We start from the raw sequence: 22,774 nt of genomic DNA on the forward strand, positions 1-22,774 counted from the left end.
ATGCTTGGGATACAGTAGAGTACTTTCCTTTTCATCTTTCATTTACATTTGGCATTTGGTTTCAGAGTAATTAAAACTAGTACTACAAAAACATTCCTAACCTGGAAGAGGCCCAGAAAGCTAGACTATTATAGGACTTAGATTTGGAGACCAAACAGCCTAATTTTGGAGCCTTACAAGACTATCATGGCTAAGGGCCCACCGGGGGGTTGAGCAGATGAAAAAAGCATCCAAGTCGGCAGCGTTGTGCCACCTGGAGAGTATGGACACACTGCAGACCGCGTCTTCTTCTCTGGTCAATGAAGTTGTAGCTGTGGCCCCACGTCACTTTTATATGGTTCTTATGTTACTCTTATTAGGCACATAATATCTCAAAATATTGAAACCCGTGCCTCAAAAAAAATAAAACAACAACAACGAATCTACCTTTTCGGGCTTCTTCCTCCAGTTCATCCCAATCCTTTCCACTCTCTTCTTCACTGCCCAATGATTCCTTGGAATAATCTGGAATAACATTGATTAAGCATGATTTATTAGACAGGAATGGAACGGAATGATAAAATTCTTCCCTTCTAAAGCCTCCAGAAATGACATCAGGTTAAGAAGTCATGAACACGTTTTCCTATGAAGACCAACCTGATTCTTCAGCTTCTGAGGAGTAATCTTCATCACTGTCCTCCTCCTCTTCCTCGTAGTCATCCTCTGAAGGATTAAAAGTCTCATCTTCGATTTCAGACTCAGAATCCCCTTCCTCAGCATCACTCCCCTGGTGAATTAGAGAGAGCATAATACTATACACTGGGTGTTTTCCTTCTTTTTTTTTAAACATTTACTTTATTAACTTAATGAATTAATTCAACCCTCTTAGCACACCAGCATTATTTCTATTTTACATGAAAAAATGTAACAAAAACACCCAAACCCCTGAGTGACCAAGAGATAAAAAGACTTAATTAAAATTACTATAAGGTACAATCATTAGATACCCTAAATATCTCATTCATATTTCTTAAAGAGTCACTTCATCCTTCTTTACCCAGGAAAATTAACCACAGACGTACTCTTGGTAATAACGCACTATGCAGAGGTAGGAGGACCATTTTTTAGAAAACAATTTTTGCAAGATGACCTGAAGAATTTTCTCCCAATACTAAGAAATTCTTTGAAGGAACAGTTTTTGTAATCTCAAATCTTGTCAGTGGCTACCAATGCCCAATTAATTTATCATTTACCTGTAAAACTAACTTGGAGAAACAACAATACCAAGTTGTGTTCAGAGCTTCTCCTGTTTGATCTGGTCCCTTATGTACTACTTATATGGCATTCTCCTCACCGCCCAAATGATAATGGGCAACACTATGTACCAGAAAAGAAACCCCACACTCACGCACCTCACCCTCAGGTTCCAGGAAAGACCAGCCACCTTGTTCAAAGAAGCCCTCAGGGTCATCAACAATGGTCTTCATAATTTTAGTCCAGTTGAGGGACTGTACTCCTTCTGTGTACTTTAGGTCACAAGAACTGGGAAAAATAACATTATAAAGTCAAAATCAATACTCTATACTTTGTGAGAACATCCCGTGTCATCTTGGTCATTAGCACCTCTAAAGAGCAGATACCCTCAGCATACTTGGGAGCAGGTATTCTTTGCACTGTGCCACCACAACGTACCCAAACATCTGATGTCTGGTCTCCCAGAGCACTAGCCCTCACGAGAGAGCACCTTTTTTTAGTATTTAAAGTGCCTTGTGTTAAGAAATGCTCAAATGATATTTATTCACGTCTACTGAGGAGCACAGAATCAAAGTGGGTGGGAAAGAAGAGAAAAGAAAACCAAAAAACAGTAATAGTAAGGACACAACAAGAAACCTTCAGCATAAAACCTGTGTGAGAGACTAGCATAAAGCCACTATGGGCACAATCATGAACACTGAAACTTCTGCTTCTAGTCATGATGGGAGTGACAAGGACTAGGTTTACGTTTGCACCTTAAACAACCAGAAAACCAAACAAAATATGGAACGACAGTTTTCAAACATTGCATAAAAAGCAGCACAGGACTAAAAAATCCCTGTGGAACTACACAATGGAATGAACAGCATCAGGAATGGTAAATATGTGAGTAAATATAAAAGACTTTCCCCTACTCATTTTGTAAATTAAAGGATAGCTGTTTAGAAGCTAAAATAATAACAATAAATTGTGGAATTCACAGTATATTAGAAGTAAAATGGATGATTAATAATAGCAGAAAGGATAGAAGAAGAGAAATGGAAGCATAACAACCTTCTAACAGACGTGGTATATTATCTGAATGCAGACTGTGATAAGTTAAAGATGTATATGTAAACCTTACAGTAATCATCATAAAGTAAACAAAGACGTGTAGAGCTAATCAGCGAACTAGGAAGATAATCATAAAGAATCATAAAATTAATCTAGGGACTTCCCTGGCGGTCCAGTGGTTAAGACTTCACCTTCCAATGCAGGAGGTATGGGTTCCATCCCTGGTCAGGGAGCTGAGACCCCACATGCCTTGCAGCCAAAAAACCAAAACATAAAACAGAAGCAATACTGTAACAAGTTCAATAAAGACTTTAAAATTGGTCCACATCAAAAAAATCTTTAAAAAAATCATAAAATTAATCTAAAAGAAGGCATAAAAAGAGGAGAAAAGCAACAAGAACAGATAGGAAAACAAATAGCAAGATGGTACGTTTACTGGTGGTCCAGTGGTTAAGAATCCGCCTTCCAATGCAGGGGATGCGGGTTCGATCCCTGGTCAGGGAACTAAGATCCCACATGCCGTGGAGCAACTAAGCCAGTGCACTGCAACTACTGAGCCTGCATGCCCCAACTACTGAGCCCGTGCACCACAACTAAAGAGAAGGCCACGTGCTGCAACGCAAGTCCCGCATGCCGCAACGAAGACGCTGCAATGAAGATCTGGAGTGCAGCAACTAAGACACAAAGCAGGTATGTAGGTAGGTAGATAGATAAATTGACCTTCTTTAAAAAAAAAAAAAAGAAAAAAAATGGCAGATTTAAAACCCAGCCATGCTAATAATTATATTAAATGTAAATGGCCTGTTTTTAGCAATCCCATTAAAAGGTAGACATTCTCAGAATGGATTAAAAAAAGTAAGACCCAAATATATGGTGTCTCCAAGTAAATCACTTTAAATATAAAGTAATGTAAGTTAAAACTATAAGGACGGAAAAAAAGACACACCATACAAACTCTAACCAAAATAAAGCTAGAAGTCTATAGTAATATCACACTGTGTAGATTTCAAAACAAGGAATGTTACCAGAAATAAGAAAGGACATTTCATAATGATGGAGAAAAAAAAAATCAAAAAATAAAAAATCAGTAAACCTCTAACCAGACTGACTAACAAAAAGTGCAAATTATCAATATTAGGAATGAAAGGGGATATATGATTGCACAAATAGTAGAATTGATAAACTTAGACAAAATAAACCAGTTTGTTGAAAGATACAAGTTGATTCTAGAATTTATGTAGAATAGCCAAAATAATAACAGCCAACTTTGAAAAGGAGCTAGATGGGAAGACTTACACTACCTGATTTCAAGATTTACTATAAAGCTACAATATTCACAACAGTACAGTATCAGTGTAAGGACACAAATAAACCAATAGAACAGAATACAATCCAGAATTAGATCCCTCTCTTACATATTCCTTTTTTTTTTTTAAACAAAGATGCCAAGGTAATTCAATGGGTAAGGGATAATCTTTCCAACAAATGATAACTAGAATAATTGGCTACATAATATGCAAAGTATGAACCTTGATTCTTATACCACAGTAAAAAAAATTAACTCAAAATGGATCACAGACCTAAATATAAGACCTAAATCTATGGAACTCTAGAAGAGAACAGAAAATTTTTATGACTTTGGGTTAGGCAAAATTTATTAGATAAGACATAAAGAGCAGAAATTACAAGAGAAAAAAGTTGATCAAACATATTTCATGAAAAATTTACACTTTTGGTCTTTAAAAGACATTTTAAGAAAATGAGAAGGCATAGAAACTACTGGAAGAAAATATATGCAAAACCTATATTCAATGAGGGACTTGTATCCAGCCTAAAAAATTCTCAAAACTCAGTAATAAGACAAGCAATGTGATTTTTAACATGGGCAAAAAACATGAATATACTTTATTAAAAGTACAGAATGACACATAAGCATAAGAAAAGACGCTAAAAATCATCAGTAATCTTGGAAATGCAAACTGAAACCACAATGAGACAGCCACCCACCACAATGGCTAATACTGAAGAGACTGACAGCACCAAGTGTTGGTGAGGTTGTGGAGCAACTATAACTCTCACATACTGCAGGTTTTCCAGCCACTCCGGCAAAGGATTTGGTAGTTTCTCATCAAGTTAAACATACACTTAACCATAAAACATATGACACAGCAATCCCACTCTTAGGTCATTTATCCAAGAGAAATGAAAACATATGTCCATACAAAGACCTGTACATAACATTTATAGCAGCTATTCATAAGACCCCCAAAGGGAAACAACCCAAATGTCTATTAACTGGTAGATGGGTAAATAAAGTATGGACTCTCTAGTATATACAGTGGAATACTATTCAGTAATAAAAAGGAATATAGTAATGATGTGCAGAACAACTTGAATCAATTTCAAGAGCATTATGCCAAGTGAAGGATGAAAGATACAAAAGATTACATACTTGTACAATTCAATTTATGTGAAATTCTAGACGAAGCAAAATATATAGTGACAGAAACCAGTGACAGGGTTGAAGGGAGGGGACTGACTATTATAAAGGGGTATGAGGAACTTCTGTGAGTAAAGGAAATATTCTATATCCTGATTATGATGGTAGATACAAGACTGTACACGTTTGTTGGAACACATCAAATCATGTACTTAAATTGATGAATTTTATTACATGTAAATTGTACCTCAATAAAGCTGATTTTAAAAAGTCATACAAATTTAATAAATATTTGTGATACCATATCACTTACCTGAACATGTTTCTTAGGAAAATCCTCATATTAACTATAAATTTGTATCTTTCTCACAGTCTATCTCTAAGCTCTCTCAACCCATTTCTTAAGAGGAGATTTATATTTATAGTGCCTCCCCTTCACAGATAAGTGGAGGCGGGGAGGAGGGCAGAGCAATCTATACTCATGGCTACACATGCCTCACCCTTTACCTATGTAGTGACATCTCCCTTTTTATCAGGGTTCCGGTACTTCTATGAGGAATTCTTTTAGCTGAAGTGTGAGTATATGAATGTCAAAGGCTAAAATAAAAATATATTCTATCTCATCTTTTAGTAAAAATAGAGAACTAGAAAGAAATATCCCCCACTTTTTGTAAATAAATTATTACATGTGTATGGATCTTTTTATACATCCATCAAGTAGAGTCAAAAAAGATCTTAGATTTTGATTTTCCTATATCCATAAACTACTGTTGGGTATTCAGGAAAAAGTGGCTCTATGTCTAATAGATCCCAAGTTTTCGAGTCCTGGTTGATAACAACCCAAAGGCAGTTTCACTAAGTACACCAGCAGATTTTATGTACGACATACCACACTCATATTCTATGGTACAATGTTCATGGGCTAAGTGTGAGATTGCTGGCAGGTCTACTTACTTCAACCATTCCTTGATGGGGTCAAGAGAGGCAACAGGAATGGCATTGATCATTGTCACTTTCTTGCTGTAGTCCTTGTAGACGATTACCATGTCAAAGTTCTTCAGGTGAAACTGGACTCGCTCAAAGTGAATCAGCTCCACTTCATCCAACGTCACCACAAAAGGTGGCTGTCAGGAAAGAACAGGATTATTTTCATAAAAATACTTCCCACAAAGCACTAGCATTTTCAAACACTTTCAGGATCTAAAAATCACTACACAAAGGGTAACTAAACTGTTTTTTTGTTTGTTTTTTGGGACAAAGACTAAATACAAGATACCAAGAAGCCCCAGTGAAAGGATCTGCAAGATCAAGATCTTTCCTCAAGGAGAATACATTTAAGGAAATTATGTAAAGAAACTATCTTTAAAAACTAAAGACACTTTTAAAAATCATTTGTTCAGTAAGTTTTATATCTAAGTAAGCATCAAAAATGAAAATCCAAAGAAATAAGGACCTAGCTTTCAAAATGTCTACCCTCTTGCTTTCTTTTCTCTAACACTTGTTTTCCTAAAAAGAGGTCAGAAATACTCACCCACTCTGTAGCATTTACCAGCGCACTACTAGTGGGCTGGAGGAGGCAGGTACTCCTATAGGGAGCGCCATTGAATCTGAAAGACAGCAAGAAACTCACCTAAGATGGGGCTCATTGCAAGAGAAACTGCTGCTGCCACAAGAGGCTTCTTTCCTTTTCCCATTCCAAACACAACTCCAGCATGCTTGCTGGAAACTCACTTCCAGAGGGAGCCTCTCAGTCTTAGCCATTCACCCCAGCCCTTAAACATTTCCAAGAGGGAATGGATGTCCATAGGAAAAAGGACATGATATGTCACGTTAAATTATTATTAAAGGAAGAATAACTAATTTTTCTAAAGGCCGAAAAGAGGAGGAGATACATTACCCCAAGTCCCTAAAAGGCACTTCAAATTCCAGTTCCTCCTTAGTTAGAGCCTCTACTTTCTCAATGAAATTTTTAAAGGCTGTTTTCAGTTTGTGCCTCATTTCTCGTTCCATCTGCAGAAGAAAAAATTACGAATTAACTATAGTTATCACTTTACTTGTTAACAGTAATCCCTTCAAAAAGCATGAAGTGCTTTTGTAGTCCTTAATTCTGATAACTATGATACTAACACAGATACTTTATTACAGGTCACCGTAACATAAACTGTAGAGCTGAGCCTGCAACTTAAGTCTAATCCATAAGCCATAGCACTACACCATGCCAGCAGATACTTGAGAAAGTTCTGCAGATAGTTTCAGGTGTTGTTTATAAAATATAACAATTACTGAACTCAGATCTGGACTGCATCCTACCTCACTCCCCTGCAAAACCAAATTTCACCTGCTCAGCATAGAGGTCATCTCGGTCATGCATATGCTGATGTTTCCCCAAGTCTGTGGTGATCTCCCCAACTTCTGTGTAGAACTGCACATCTGTGTGCCGCTTCTTCCCAAACATGATGGCATTCTGAGGGCATAAAGCAGAAAGAACAAGAAAGAAGTCATAAGACTTCTTCCACAAAGAAGTCTACACAACAGACAAGCAAGATAACAAAACATGAAAATATTAAAATATCTAAACTGGAAACCACAGCATTTATGTAAAAACAGTTAAACCATCCCTGGTGTCATCATCAATAATGACATCTGGGAATATGAAAGAGTATAAATTTTTAAAAGCACTCCTATTTATTATAATGGACTTTGGAGATTATGTTGGTAATAAATTGTCTAAAGCAAAAATTTTCTATTTCAGAAACAGGAATTTGGAGAAGACCTTATACGTTTCAGAGGTCATTATATAATCACACCAAAGGAACAAACACGCTTAGCACCTTCTAGATGTCAGGCACTGTGGACTTTATAAGCATTATTTGATTCAATCCTCCTGATGATCTTATGCGATAGGTGATATTTTTCATCACTATTTCAAGGGAAAGAGGGAGATAGAAAGATCTTGCCCAAGAGCTCACAGCTAGCTGATAAAAAGATATACCTTGAGGTGAAAGTGCAAAACAATAATCATTTCCCCATCACACGGCTGGAACAAAGCATGCTTGATGTTATTGTATAGAATATCCACTTTGTCTCCTCGGACAGACGTGAAGCGAAAACCTGGGGGGGAAGTAAGGAAGCAGCTAAGTACCAAGGAACATCATCAGGTTAGGCCAGAAGGTACTGAATCTTTTCTGGCTGATTTGAACAGGGTCAGAGGAAATGCCAATAAGGTACAGAGCTTTCCTTTCCTTCTGGCCATACAGCGATGTCAAAGTAGATTCCTCCAAGCACTTCCTTGCCCTACTATATTATCTGATCTGTCATTCCTACAAATGTGCCCCTGAAGACAAAGCCCAGGCACATGAGAGATCATCCATACCATTGACATGGGCCTCCAGTGAGCCTTGCATCCTCTTTTGGGCAATATTCGGGCGAATGTACAGATCTTTCAGTTTGGGATTACTCCGGTTTAGATTGATCACCAGTGAGTCTTGTTTCACAATGCCCTAAGCAGAATGAAAATCAATGTGAATTTTCGCATATCTTTCCATGTCCCCAAAACCCACATGTGTCCTTTTGCACAAAGGTGCTTTGCTGGTGTTCAGGTTCACCTCCTTCTCTTTTTCTTCTGCTTCCCGAGTCTTGTAACGCTTCTGCACTTCTTTTATAATTCGGAAAGCATTCTGAAGGTTCAAGGCTGGTACTGTCTGCTCTCCAGGTGCCTTCATATTTGAAGCTCGGTATGTACTGCAGAAAAGGGGAAGCACTTATGTGAGTTTCTTTATCACGCCAGGTAACCTGCACCCATTATTATGTTTTATAACTGGTTTAATATCTTTTAGGAGAAAAAGGTACTACTGAATGGTGAAACAATGTCTGGAAAGCTGAAAAAACCTCCCTTTCTTCTCTCTTAAACAGAGAATATTATAAATGACTAATCCATTGGGTGGGGGAATCACACATATATTTCCAATCCAGCATAAACTTCCCCAAATTATCCTATTCCACCTCAAGAATGAATAGACTCCAATGTGGCACACATTTGAGATTTTATCACCAAATATGTATATAGTGAGGATAAAATATCTTCACGAGGATTTAAATTAGGTTCCATCCTCAAAACAGTACAAAGTTAGCAAGGTGAACCTAATCAAGTGCCACTGAGGAAGGTGCTGCCATTCACTAGAATGGGGGAGAACACAGCACAGAGAACGAAATGTTTCTGAGGGTAGCACTTCTGCCAACAGGCATTTGGGGATGGTTGCTTTCCTGGGAACTCACATTTCCTTGACAAAAGTGGCTTCTGGGTTAGGAAAGATGTTGCCCTCATTCCTGCCCAGAGCACTGCCTGGGCAATAGAAGTTGATTCGCAAGTAAGTATAATCTCCTTCCACGGACATACTTATATTCTGTTCAAAGAAAGGAAAAGCATTAGCAAAATAAACAGATTTCTTTCCTAGATAAAGATCAGTAGCTATAGAGATGCTAAAATTAAGTTAGTAGTTACAAGCTGCTAAACCTAGCTTGTAATCCTTAATCTAAAACTAATAAACTACATATTTAGCCTATTTTTTTATATGACCAAACGTGTGTTTCCAAAAGAATCACTGAGTTCTCAAAGTTCTTTCTATGTGCCACATTTATGAAAACAGGTTAAAAAATTCTCAAAGTTCAAAGAGAAATAGGAAAATTATGTTTCTAGACTAGATCACTTAACTTTCTCCAAAGTGCAAACTGGAAAGGAAGGAAAATGACAGCAGGAGATTAGGGAGAGGGGGAAAGTCAGTAACGTGGGAAAGGCAGAGTCAGAAGGAGCAGAGTGTGAGAGACGATGCAGACAGGACAGTCATCTATGATAAGCACGAGAGTCATCTATTTTAAGACACTGTTTGGATGGAGCTTGACTCAACGTTAGTACCTTTATTGTGGCAATGTGAAAAGGCGTCGCAATGCCAAACACAGGCATTATTACAGTCTCGTATTTCTTATCAATATAGATCTTCATTTCCCGAATATGTGGTTCCTTAGGCATCAAAGACGGGTTTTTATAGGACACATTAGATTTACGAGCTCTGGAGTGGGAATAAAATGTTTTTGAGAAATTTCTGCAAATCACATATAACCCTAAAACCATCTTACCTACCCCATGCAAACTCTTACTTCTGAATCTGCTGTTCCCCCTTCTGTTCAGTCAATCGCCTCTTTGCTTCCTCATTGAGTTGAGCCGCCAGTTCTTTCTGATGTGCTCTTCGCTTTTCTTCTGCAGTCATCTCATTCTAGAGAAGGGAAAACCCAAGTTATCAGAACCTGTAAACCATCAAAGTAATACAGTAAACTTAATAAACTTACTCGTGTTCTTTCTGTAAGTAATGCTGCTCGGGAACCTCTTCCCAACAGGTCCTCAGCCTCATCTTTCTCCTCTTCCTCTTCTTCCTCATCCTCATTCTATGGGGGAAAAAAAAATCATAATCAGAAATTCAGGTCTTAATTATTTTAGCCAATATTGTTTATCTTCTTCACTGTATCAAACTTGCTATACCACTCATTTATCTTCTTCCTACCTTTAGAAAAATCCCCACGTTCTTCACTTTCTTCTTCACAGAAGTGAGAATGGTAGCTGGGCCATCCTGGAATACAAGGAGGAAGTTAGACATCTGTAAGAGCATTTAAGTGAAACACTTTCACTTTCAAACCCAGTAAATAGCTGGGCCATGCTTTGAACCTTCTGGTACTAAAAAATCTTTGACAACAAATAAAACCAGTTATCTTCTGAAACGCACATTAGGAACTACAATTTGGGAGGCAACACTGGGATCATGATTAAGAATACAGGCTTGACTTGAAACCTGGCTCAATCACTTTCCAGCTCGGTGACATTAGGCAAGTTACTTATACTTCTCAGTGCCACAGTTTCTTTATCTGCATACTTGAATAAGAGTATTTACTTCATAGGGTTATCATAAGGATTCAATGAATTAATGCATAAACATGCTTAGCTTATAATAAGAGCGCTGAAATATTTGCTATTATTAAGAATCAGTTCCTGCTAAGTGAAAGAAACCAGTCACAAAAAGACCCCAAATATCCAGAAAAGGCAAATCCTTAGAGACAGAAAGTCGGTGCCTAGGCCCGAGGGGGAAATGGGGAGTGACTGCTAATGCGCACAGGGTTTCTTTCTGAGGTGATGAAAATGTTCTAAAATTAGACTGTGGTGATAGTTGCATAACTGTGAATATACTAAAGATCACTAAATTGTATACTTTAATTGTATGGTATGTAAACTGTAGCTCAATAAAGCCATTACTAAAAAAAAATCAGTTCCATTATTAGAATCAGTTCCTGACATTATCATAATCAAGCCACAATGTAATAAAGGGTTTGGCTTAAACAATCTCTATCCCTAGCGGTATTAGGCTATCATAGGGATCTCTCCTTCCCCTTAGCTAGCATTTAACAAATATAAAAACAAAAAACCCACATAAAATAGATAAGCAATAAACCAGAGTAAATAAGGATTTACTATGTAGCACAGGGAACTATATGCAGTAACATAATAATTTATAATGGAAAATAATCTAAAAATAATATATAACTGAATACTTTGCTGTACATCTGAGACTAACATAATATTATAAATCATATTATACATATATTATACATATAAATATTATAAATCATATTATACACATATTATAAATATAATATATTATAAAACATAAAATTATAAATTATAAATTTCAATTAAAAAAAGGGGAGGGGACCATAGGGTAAAAATGTGCTTCCAAAGTCAGTTCACGACCACTCAAGGTGGAAGAAGCAGTACATACCTCATCCACAAGCACTGTGTCACCAATGAACAGGGCATAGGTTTTCTCTTCTGGTTTCTTCCCTTCCTTGTTAGTCAGGTCTGAGAATCCCAAATTGATGCTGAAAACCATTCCTGAAAGAGCAAAACAGGAATGAGTCAATGACTGTGAAAGGATGGAGAAGTGTGATTTTATACAGAATAGAGGGAGACAAAGCTAAAAGAAAATTTTCAAAAAGGTTATTTTTCTATTGCATGCATGTAAAACTCACCTTTCTTCAGTTTGTACTGATTTTTACTATTAATTACTAAAGAGCCTTCACGGAATTCAATGCCCATTCCAAACCTAAAAAAGGAATGAAGAGAAACTTCAGCAATAGGCTAAAAGACCTCTAACCTGAGTCAAGTACAATATATCCTATTTCAATTTGCAAGATAAGGCAAGCAAACGTGATGAGTGATTTGCCCCTGCTGATCAGTCAAGTTAAAGAAGATCTGAGGACAGTCTTTGGGTTAATATGTTGAAAATGACTTTCTAATTAAGTACTGCATATAACACTTATTATATTTAGTAGAATGCTGATAACTGGCTTCATTAAGTCACCTAGGCCAAGACTTGGTATAGGTCAATATATTTCCTCTTGTCCATCAGAGAAGTCCAGATATAAACTATATACCCCAACTAGCTTCCATCTAAGGAGACTGCCTAGAGCTTTTGCTTCTCAAATGTCTTTGGTTCCGTAGGATGTTATTAGGTATTTCTAGGTGTTCAGTGGTCAAATACATTTGAGAAACACTGGATTAAATAAAAATTGAAAAAAGAATTTAAATAGTAGGATATCTCAAAGTACTTAATTTGCAAATATGAGCTGAGGTGTTCTAAGAAAGGAAATATAGTATGTAATGTCTCCTCACATTTGTAATTTAAGGCTGGAACACTATTAGCATCTACTACATTGGTCTGGAAAAATCTCCACCCTATCCCTGGGAGTAGAACTCAAGTATTTCTCACATTCTCTGATAACATAATGTGTCTGGCACACAGTGAAGTTTAATAGTCCATAAATATTGGTTGAATCATCTAAGAATATTTTGCCTGACTGCCAGTCATGAAAATTGACTCAGAGTGACAACGTATATCATAGCATCTTACCCAAGGTTTTTGGTAATTTTGTTCAGCAGCTCTGGCTTCTGCTTTTTAACCACATCCATGACAGCATTATATACATCACATATCTTCACACCTAATGAGACAGACATGGGACATTAAAGCATCTTTCAGAAAAAAAAAAACCCAAAATCACATTTTTTTAATCAACATTTTTTTCACCTATTAAGTCCACTAGGGACATCCCTGGTGGCACAGTTGTTAAGAATCCGCCTGTCAACGCAGGGGACATGGATTCCAGCCCTGGTCCAGGAAGATCCCACATGCCACAGAGCAACTAAGCCCACACGCCACAACTATTGAACCTGCGCTCTAGAGCCCGCGTGCCACAACTACTGAAGCCCGCGTGCCACAACTACTGAAGCCCACGCACCCAGAGCCCGTGCTCCACAACAAGAGAAGCCACCGCAATGAGAAGCCCGCGCACCGCAACGAAGAGTAGCCGCCGCTCGCCACAACTAGAGGAAGCCTGCGTGCAGCAACAAAGACCCAATGCAGCTATAAATAAATAAATAGATAGATAGATAGATAGATAAATAGATAAATAAATAAATAAATATTCCCTAAAGCAGGGTTTCTCAAAGCATAAAATAAGGACTACAGTTGCAGGAGTGGTAGGACTTAGAAATGTGCATTTTAAAAAACAATCTGCCTGGTCATTCTTTAATTACACTGTTTTTTAGAATCACTCCAATGGGACTGTGGAACCCAAGTTGGTCTCAGTGAAATAATTTAAGAGTTGATAAAAGGCATCACATTAAACTTACACGTTTTGAAAAACAGGACTACTAAATGGGTGAATTACTGCTGGAAGAACTCTGGACTTAATTTTTCAGGGTCTAGGATATGAATACATATTTCAAGCCAGATATGGCTTGAGCCCTATGGCTCAGAGGGGTTTTTATTATTAAACTACCTAGGACTATGATTTCTAATTGGATTTCTCAAGATCGACTTGAGGTATCATGGGGGAATGGTGTCTGGAAGCTCTGCGAAACATGAGTGGGCTTACGAAGTGGTTTAAAGGTGGTAAACATAAAGTCCCATTTAGCCATCTGGGAGTGAAAAGTCTCAAGGCAAAAGAGGTGTCAAGTGCTTTGCTTTTGAGGTAGGCAGCTGCTTGCTTAGCAGGGTTGCTATCAGATCTTCTCTCAAACTAAGATTCCGGGTATCCATTCAATATAGGATTAATATTACACAGCCTGTGGGGAGAGATACTACTTCTCAGAACTTTCTCAAGAAAAGTAATAAGGCCAGAGTATTTTATGAAGATCTGGACACAGAGGCCTAACCAGTCAGAGGTTTTTTTAAACATCAGTATAAAACCACAATAACCACTCACGCATAAAAGAAAAGTACACTGAGGAACTAAATGCTAGGATGATTGGAGGTTAGTAAAATCTAATTCTATTTACAGTACAAGAGCATCAGGGATAAACACGCCCATAAATGCTACATTTTTGTTACGTGATTTCTAAACCTTATCTAAGGCACCTTACCATGTCTTAGTTCCTTTAGCAGCTCCTCTTGAAGCTGAAGCAAAAAGTTGTAATTTTCTTGAACCTCCTGAGAAGGATCAACCATCAAAGTGCGAACAAGGTTGGAGCAGTAAGATTTGAAGCGAATACCCATGGCACAGGTAATGGCCCCAAAATGCATGTGATTCTTGTCACTAGAGACCAAAGGAAGAAAGCATTTCATTACACAAACTAGTGAAGTCCTTAGTATCACTAACACACACATCTGTAATCATTACCTTTCCCTGCTATGTCCCAAAGCTGAAGCGGAAAAATGACCTAAACTTTTTTTTAAAAGAACAAACTAGTTTATGAATGCTCTGGAGTAACTTTAATGGCCAAAGCTTTTAGGATAAAAATTCAGTAAAAAGTTGCTGTATCCTAAGTATGTAAAACATATATTGAATTTTATTCATTATAGCCTAACAGCACGGTGGTAAGGCATCACCTTTCCACCAGTCCACTATGAATTCACTATGAATTAATCCTTTCCAACCAACCAGGACACACAGCATTCTTTACAGTATTTTTATTTTTATTTTATTTACTTATTTATTTTAAAGCCTATGGTTATAACATCATTGCATGTATGTATGTATGTATGAATTTATTTATTTATTGGTTGCGTTGTGTCTTAGTTGCGGCATGCTGGATCTTCGTTGAGGCGTGCAGGATCTTTCGTTGTGGCCCAGGCTCTTCGTTGTCACGCACGAGCTTCTCTCTAGTTGTGGTGTGCGGGTTTTTCTCTCTAGTTGTGGCGCGTGGGCTCCAGGGTGTGTAGGCTCTGTAGCTGTGGCGCACGGGGTCCAGAGCACGCGGGCTCTTTCACTGAGGCACGCGAGCTCAGTAGCTGTGGTGCGTGGGCTTAGTTGCCCAGCGGCTTGTGGGATCTTAGTTCCCCAACCAGGGATCGAACCCACGTCCCCTGCATTGGAAGGCAGATTCTTTACCACTGGACCACCAGGGAAGTCCCCTCTTTACAGTATTTTTTAAAAATTAGAAGGGGAATTACATTACGATATATATAATAAGATTTTTTTTCAACGTTTTGCATTTTTCTCTGCATTTTAAATCATCTGGAAAAGGCTTACAATCAAATACTCAAGTAAGAAATGAGTAACTGTAAAATAAAAATATGCATAGAATAAGACAAGAAGATAATGTAAACAGCAGGCTAATGATTATTCTTTCTCCTCCTCCTTTTTTGAATTCCAGAATGAGTCCAAGAAAGTAACAGGCCAAAGACTGAAATGCTCTGGTTGTTGTTATATTTTGAAATTCTCCTACTTACCTCACCACACTGAACTTGAGGTTATAGTTGCCACCACTCTGAATGATAGGAGGGTAACACATTTCCACAGTAGAAGGGTCTGCCCCGGCTAGGTATTTTTTCTCTTCTATGGCCTTTTCCACAGACTCAGCCAGTTTGCTGTGTCGAACTTTCTGTAAGTATATCCAGAAATAAAACAATACTTACTAGAGAGTGGCAGAGGAGTGTTGAGTTTTTGGATATTACCATTTGAAGATAACATATATCCTGATATCATATAGGATGCTATAGAAGTCTTACAAAGTGGTTTATGCACTACTTAAAGCAAATTTAGAGAATATGTGGAATATGTGTACATGTAAAGCTAATTTAGAGAATATGTGGAATTCACAGCTATTCAAGGAATTCTCAAGTGAAATACTGGGTAACCTCCAGAAACCACAGTGCAGGTTTACAGTTATTTTGAAAGAGAGCTGGCACAATTACAAACCAACTTATGTATCAAAGGAAGCCGAACACACACCAAAAAACGCTGCATGGGAGAGACTTACTTCTGCTTCATTAAAACAGTAAAAAGACGCCCCCCTCTCTTTTCACCTCATCTGCATCGACTATTTCCATGACTCTTTCCTTGAAGAATTTGTTGAAGACCTCAGAGGTGATGCTGGCTGCTTTCTTCATTAGATTGAGCTCTCCATCCTCCTTTACAGCAATGGTATAGGCCACAACTGCACTGATGTCTATCTGCAGTCAAAGCGATAAACAGTTTCTAACATGCAGACACAGAATTGCTAAAGAATTATCTCTCCCCCAAGTCAAATATTATCAGTGATGATATTTGGTTATTTAATAGCAAACTACTCATCAGCAGTCTGCAGAATATCTAAATCTCCTCTTCTTGGATTGAATAAACATCTGAAAGAGCTCTTTACCAGGTCACTGGTGTATTCTAAGAGGCATTAAACTAATGTATCATTTAAAATGTAAATATAAATGTCTCTCTCTTGAGGTTTCCATAAAGGCTGAAGGAAGGCAGACAGGAAAGAAAAAAAAAACAAAACAAAATTTTTTTTGGACAAGAGATTTTCCTCAGTTTCCCTCTGAAGTACCTGAACTCTCTCCTGAATGCCTCATTCCTAATTGGAAAGTAAAACTGGCTTACTGCTCAGCCGAAGGGAATGAAAAATGGAAATGTGAATGAATATATAGCTTTCCCAAAACAAATTCTCTGCATTATCTGTTATGGAAGCGCCTCACAATTTTGTCTTCTCAACTCTCAATGTGCCTATTTCCAAGAGTATTCTTACTTTGTCAAAGCCCTCTTTGTTGAGGCAGTCATTCCAGCTCTTCATGAACTCTCCTGGGAATCTGTCTTTGCTGAACACTCCAATCTTCTTGCCATTCTTGCTTTCTTTAATGGCTTCAATCATTTTATCAAAGCTGCTCTTATTACTTTCATTCTATCAGTGCCACAGGGAGGAAAAGGGGTTCAGTTTTAGAATTAGACATCTATGTTCCACTAGTACTAGGCAGAGAATATTCTAAACTACAGAAAGAATAAATTCTATTTCCCCTTCTACTACCTACTTCTTTAGGGCAGACTATAACACACCAAAAGGTAATGCAAAATATCTTTGGATATCTTTATATGCTTAAGTGAAGTACCATATAAACTGAGAAGGCTATTCTTTTTCTTCAGGAACAGCTAAGAAACTCAAATACAAAGGTGAACAACATTTTGAGAAGAAATCTTCTCAGAAGAGAAGTGGGCAGTATAACAAAAAAGATTACATTTGATAAAAACTGGAAATGAGGTATGCCTCATTTTCCTTAAGGATATTGAAAGCTATTTGTTCTAATTAAGGCGCTCAGATTAAAACAAACAAGTTGACAGTGTCCTCAAGAATGGATAAAGTTAGTGTTCACCAGAATATCATAACCCATTTGTCTTACTGCAGAACTGATAGGACTATTGAACTCTTTTCTTCCTGACTAACACATGACAGTCAGCTAAATCTTCCCCTGTATTTTTTAAATTCCTAGAAGGCTTTTCTGTTTATCACTTTTAAACATTCTTTCACATTTATGACAACTTCTTTATTAGTCTGACCTTTTCTCGTATGAGCAGTGTGATGGCAGGGGCTCCGTTAGCATTCTCATTGCCCTTAGTGTTAGCAATCTGTTTCAAGAACTCCACTTTTTTCTTGCTGGCCATAAAGATGATTTTGTCATCACAGAAGACCATGATAGTATCAGTTAGTTCATAACCAAAGAGCCATGTCTATGGGAAAAGACAACAGCGTGTACAGATACAAAAAAATTAATGTACTTACACAGAAATATTTATAAATTAAGGTATCTGGAATAAACTTCCAAATAATCTTGGAATGGGGGAACCTGGATGTAGATTCAAATGAAATGAGATTGGTCAGGAGTTGACAATTTATTGGATAATAAATTGGGTACCCAGGAGTTCAATGTATTCTTTTATCTACTTTTATTTGTTTGAAACATTCCATAATAAAGACCATCAAAACATTTGGATAATTTGTGTTTATAGGAAACATATTACTGTTTAGTAGGACAGAAATGCATAAAACAAGAGACAGAGAAGCACCTCAGGGAACTGTGCATTCTAGCTCCCCAAAGATTGCTACTTGCCTACCAATTACTCACATCTTCTCTCTCAAAGAGACTCATGACCGTTAGCTGGGCAAAATGCTCAGCACAAAGACCCTATTTCCCATCCTTTCTTGTAGCTAAGCATGACCATTAGATTAAATTTGGGCCAATAAGTTATAAGTAGAAGTATTCTGTGGGACTTCAAGCAAGTCTCTTTAAAAAAGGAGGGAGGGTCTCCCATTTTATTCCCTCTCTCCATTCTTTTTGCTTGGAATGCAGATATAAGGGTGAAGCTGCAGCAAATTTTGCAAAATGAGCACAAGGGCTATACTCTATGGATGGCAGAGTAGAGACCGGGCAAAAACCTGGGTCCCTGAAGACTATCTAAGAGAAAAAGCAGTGTTTTTTTTAACCCACTGTTACTTAGATTTTTCTGTTATTTAAAGTTAAATCCATCCTAATTTATATACTTCTCTTCTTTTTTCCTTATGTTCTAAATCAGTGCTGTTCACTGAACTTTTTGTGACAGAAATATTCTATATGTCCTCTGTGTAACATGATAGCCACTACTGAGTACTTGAGACTTAGGACTGAGGAGTTAAAACTTTAATGTGGCTAGCAGCTACCATATTGAACAGTACAGTAGCTGATTCAATGACTCTCAGGGCTAAACACAGCTGTAAATTTCTCACCTGTAAGGCAGTTGATTTGGCATAAACGATTTCTTCATCAACACCCACTGATACAACAATGGCATCAACGTTGGCATACTCATCTTCTCCTTTCTGAAAAGTAGAGTAAGTAATTTGTTCATTTTCTTTCACACTAGCAAAACAGGAATACAAACTTCAGTATTTACCCAAGATATGTATAATTTTTTCGTAACAGAAATTCTAAGTTTAAGGTACATTATTTGCCTGGCAACCTCACAGCCATCACTTACTCTACTTTTAAAACAGCTTTCTGAGACAGAATTCACATACAAGTCACCCACTTTAAGTGTACCGTTCAGTGGTTTTCAGTGTATTTAGTTATGCAGCTATCACAAATTTTAGAACATTTTCATCCTCCCCCCAAAAACCCATTAGCAATAATTATCCATCTCCCCCCCAGCCCTAGGCAACCACTTATCTCATTTGTCCCTAAGGGTTTGTCTATTCTGGGCATTTCATATAAATGGAATCATAATATGTGGCGTTTGTGTCTGGCTTCTTTCACTTAACATGCTTTCAAGGTTCATCTATGTTGTAGTATGTATCAATACCACATTCCTTTTTATTGCTGAGTAACATTCCATTATGTGGATATACCACATTGTATCCATTCATCAATTGTTTGATATTTGGGTTGTTTCCATCTTTTGGCTACTATGAATAATGCTGCTATAAACATTCATGGAAGTTTCTGTGTGCACATATTTCTCTTGAGTATATATCTAGGTGAGGAATTGCTGGTTATATGGTAACTCTATGTTTAACTTTTTGAGGAAACACCAGACCGTTTTCTAAAGTGCCTGCACTATTTTACATTCCCAATAGTAATGTATGAGGGTTCCACTTTCTCCACATGCTGACCAACACTTGTTATTTTTATTATTTTATTATTTATATAGCCACCCAATGGGTATGAAGTAGTATCTCACTGTAGGTTTGATTTACATTTGCCTAATGGCTAATGATGTTGACTGAGTCCCCATTCACATGATTGCTAATGACCTGTATACCCTTTCTGGAGAAGTGTGTATTCAGATCCTTTGCCCATTCTGTAACTGGGTTACTGCTTTATTACTAAGCTTTAAGAGTTATTTTTATGTTCTAGATATAAGTCTCTTACCAGATATGATTGGCATTATTTTCTCCCATTCAGTGGGTTTTCTTTCACTTTCGTAATGATGCTGTCCTTTGAAGCACAAAAGTTTTTAAATTTAAAGAAGTCCAAATTCTTTTCTTGTGCTTTTGATGTCATATCTAACTCTAAGGTGGCTTTGCCTAACGCGAGGACATGAAGATTTACCTATATTTTCTTCTACAACAGTTTTATAGTTTTAGCTCTTATATTTAGATCTATGACTCATTTTTGAGTAAATTTTTGTGTATGGTGTGAGGAAGGGGCCTAACTTCATTATTTTGCATGCAGATAACCATTTGTTCCAGCACCAAGGCAGTGGCACCAAACTATGTCCTTCACTATCATACACTCATAGGAAAAAAAAGCCAGTTTCACTAAAAAATGCCCTTGACACAGTAAAAATGATTAATATTATGAAATCCTAACCCTTGAGTATATGTCTTTTTAATATTCTGTGTAAAGAAATGGGAAGTACACACAAAGCATTTCTGTGTGCAAACTGAAGTATGATGGTTGTCTCAAGGAAAAGCACTTGTATAATTACTTGAGTAACAAACTGAACTAGCCATTTAAACAGAGTTGGGCATCTGGCATACATTTTCTTGAAAATGAATTAAGTGAGCCTATCACTTCAAGGAAAACAAATGACAAACATGTTGTCAATGATGAAATTCGAGTTTTCAAGCAAAAATCAAAATTTTGAAAAACCTGTACCCACCATTGTGAACTTGACAGCTTCTCTACTTACTCAAGACTTTTCTGATATCGGTGGTGATATTAACATACATGATTCTCCAATATCATAAAATGAAATGTGTACATTTACCAGATCTGTACAACTGAGGGAACCAATATTTTCCAAATAAGCAACGCATGATATTACAAAATCATCCATGGGTAAAGGATCAAAGGTGCAAAACAGACCCATAACTTGAGTATGAAAAGTTCACTGCTGTGGTTTTAGATTCCACATTACAACTAACTTTCAAGAGATTACCACTTCCAGACTTTTAGTGTAGTAATAACAAAGAATATCCATAATTATCTGAAAAGGTTATTAAAATTTCTCCTTTTCCAGCTTCATGTATGTATGAAGCCAAATTTCTTTATGTACTTGATACAACCCATACAAAGAAATACTTTGTGGGGACCTGAATAATTTAAGAATGTAAAGGGGGTCCTGATATCAAAGAGTTTAAGAACCACTGTGCTATGATTCCTACGACATATATTAACACTAACTCTGGCATCAAATATTCTCTCCTTCCCAAAATTTTGCTACACGCATTCCAACTATGGGATTTTGTGGCACTAGAATTACTAGTACCTTGATAACCCCCCAAAATTAGCAACAGGTACTCCCCTATATTTAATGCTTACGTGTTCTGGCTACTGACATATATTTCCTAAACATCTGTCTACAAAAAAACACCACTGAAACTAACCAAAAAGTCCCTTTTAGTATTTTTTGATACTTGAAATCTTGGTTGAGTCAAAATTTTTTAGCAAAAAAACACGTACGAAAATTCAAAATACACAGTAATAAATTTTTAAAAAGTATATGAAGAGGGACTTCCCTGGTGGCACAGTGGTTAAGAATCTGCCTGCCAATGCAGGGGGCACGGGTTTGATCCCTGGTCTGGGAAGATCCCACATGCCACGGAGCAGCTAAGCCCGTGCGTCACAACTACTGAGCCCACGTGCCACAACTACTGAAGCCCACGCACCTAGAGCCCATGCTCCACAACAAGAGAAGCCACCGCAATGAGAAGCTTGCACACCACAACGAAGAGCAGCCCCCGCTCACGGCAACTAGAGAAAGCCCACACACAGCAACGAAGACCCAACGTAGCCAAAAGAAAAAAGTATACGAAGAATATAATTATGTAACTTAATCATTAATAATATGGGAAAACCATATAAAGGGATCTCAATATAACTGAAAATAGGGAGAGAGAAAAAAAGACCCACGTATTTAGCTTTTTTATGAAGATAAGGGAAACAAATCCATCAAAATCTCCAGGATTTCAATGAATATAAAATGCCTGGTTTTCCACTGCCCATCAAAAAGGTAAGAGGATGAATCCTAATTTCTCTTGGAACCCATGTTCTTTGACCATTTCATAGAATATTCTTGATTGAGTCTTTACAAACACCAGTGGGCTCTAACATCAGAAAAAATAAATAACAGCAGAATTTAATATCTAAAGATAATAAATTTAAATAAAATTTTTCTTACAATGTGATTCAATGAAAAGGATTACAGTAAAGCCAAACATTTTCACAGGAAAATCTGGGGCACTACTTTGTATTTTCAAACCTTATGAGGAGTACAAATGCCTTATACAGGTTACATCTGCAAACAGTCTTCTGAAACTGTGGGAGATTTTTAATAATCTGCTTGTAAAACTTACATGATAAGTTACCAAAGTAACGTTATAATAAAGTTATATATAATACTAAAATATTTTCAGATTAACTTGTGTCTGGAATTTGTTCTAAAATACTGGAGTGGGGGTGGGGGGCTGGCAAAAAGAAAGAGAAGCCACAAGGCTGGCAGCCGCTGCCCCAGGGCCAGGCTTACGGTCAGCTCCAGGTGCTGGCTGTTAGAGGCAGCTGGGGCTCAACTCTGCTGCTTAACCGGCTCCAGATTCCCACGTGACCTCTTCTGCTGGGGAGGTCTTTAGGACTCAGACTTGAGCCCCTGTCAAATCTGGACTTACGATTTCTGTGCTCCCTTTTCTAGATGAACCATTTTGCAGCAGTGACCCCTGGCGTGCAGACTCTCAACATCCACCAAACCCTTTCTGTCTCCAAAGCCTGC

General features: G+C 37.5%; 1 protein-coding gene across 1 annotated transcript in view; it reads right to left on the reverse strand.

The window, feature by feature from the left end:
- SUPT16H (SPT16 homolog, facilitates chromatin remodeling subunit) overlaps nt 1-22,774 on the reverse strand; it is a 34,436-nt gene that overhangs the window by 1,563 nt on the left and 10,099 nt on the right. Inside the window, exons 2-25 of the mRNA XM_007180512.3 lie at nt 18,795-18,887; nt 17,591-17,761; nt 16,788-16,940; nt 16,078-16,224; nt 15,502-15,653; nt 14,193-14,365; nt 12,679-12,769; nt 11,798-11,871; nt 11,548-11,660; nt 10,282-10,347; nt 10,070-10,165; nt 9,881-9,996; nt 9,639-9,792; nt 9,002-9,129; nt 8,332-8,467; nt 8,100-8,226; nt 7,719-7,837; nt 7,065-7,190; nt 6,624-6,736; nt 6,258-6,333; nt 5,681-5,850; nt 1,392-1,521; nt 637-766; nt 427-504 (exon numbers count right to left, since the gene is read on the reverse strand). Coding sequence (XP_007180574.2) covers nt 427-504; nt 637-766; nt 1,392-1,521; nt 5,681-5,850; nt 6,258-6,333; nt 6,624-6,736; nt 7,065-7,190; nt 7,719-7,837; nt 8,100-8,226; nt 8,332-8,467; nt 9,002-9,129; nt 9,639-9,792; nt 9,881-9,996; nt 10,070-10,165; nt 10,282-10,347; nt 11,548-11,660; nt 11,798-11,871; nt 12,679-12,769; nt 14,193-14,365; nt 15,502-15,653; nt 16,078-16,224; nt 16,788-16,940; nt 17,591-17,761; nt 18,795-18,887 — 2,932 coding nt within the window. The remainder of the gene's footprint in view (nt 1-426; nt 505-636; nt 767-1,391; nt 1,522-5,680; nt 5,851-6,257; nt 6,334-6,623; nt 6,737-7,064; nt 7,191-7,718; nt 7,838-8,099; nt 8,227-8,331; nt 8,468-9,001; nt 9,130-9,638; nt 9,793-9,880; nt 9,997-10,069; nt 10,166-10,281; nt 10,348-11,547; nt 11,661-11,797; nt 11,872-12,678; nt 12,770-14,192; nt 14,366-15,501; nt 15,654-16,077; nt 16,225-16,787; nt 16,941-17,590; nt 17,762-18,794; nt 18,888-22,774) is intronic.

This window comes from Balaenoptera acutorostrata, chromosome 3 (genome assembly GCF_949987535.1).
Source record: "Balaenoptera acutorostrata chromosome 3, mBalAcu1.1, whole genome shotgun sequence".
NCBI classification, from domain to species: Eukaryota; Metazoa; Chordata; class Mammalia; order Artiodactyla; family Balaenopteridae; genus Balaenoptera; species Balaenoptera acutorostrata.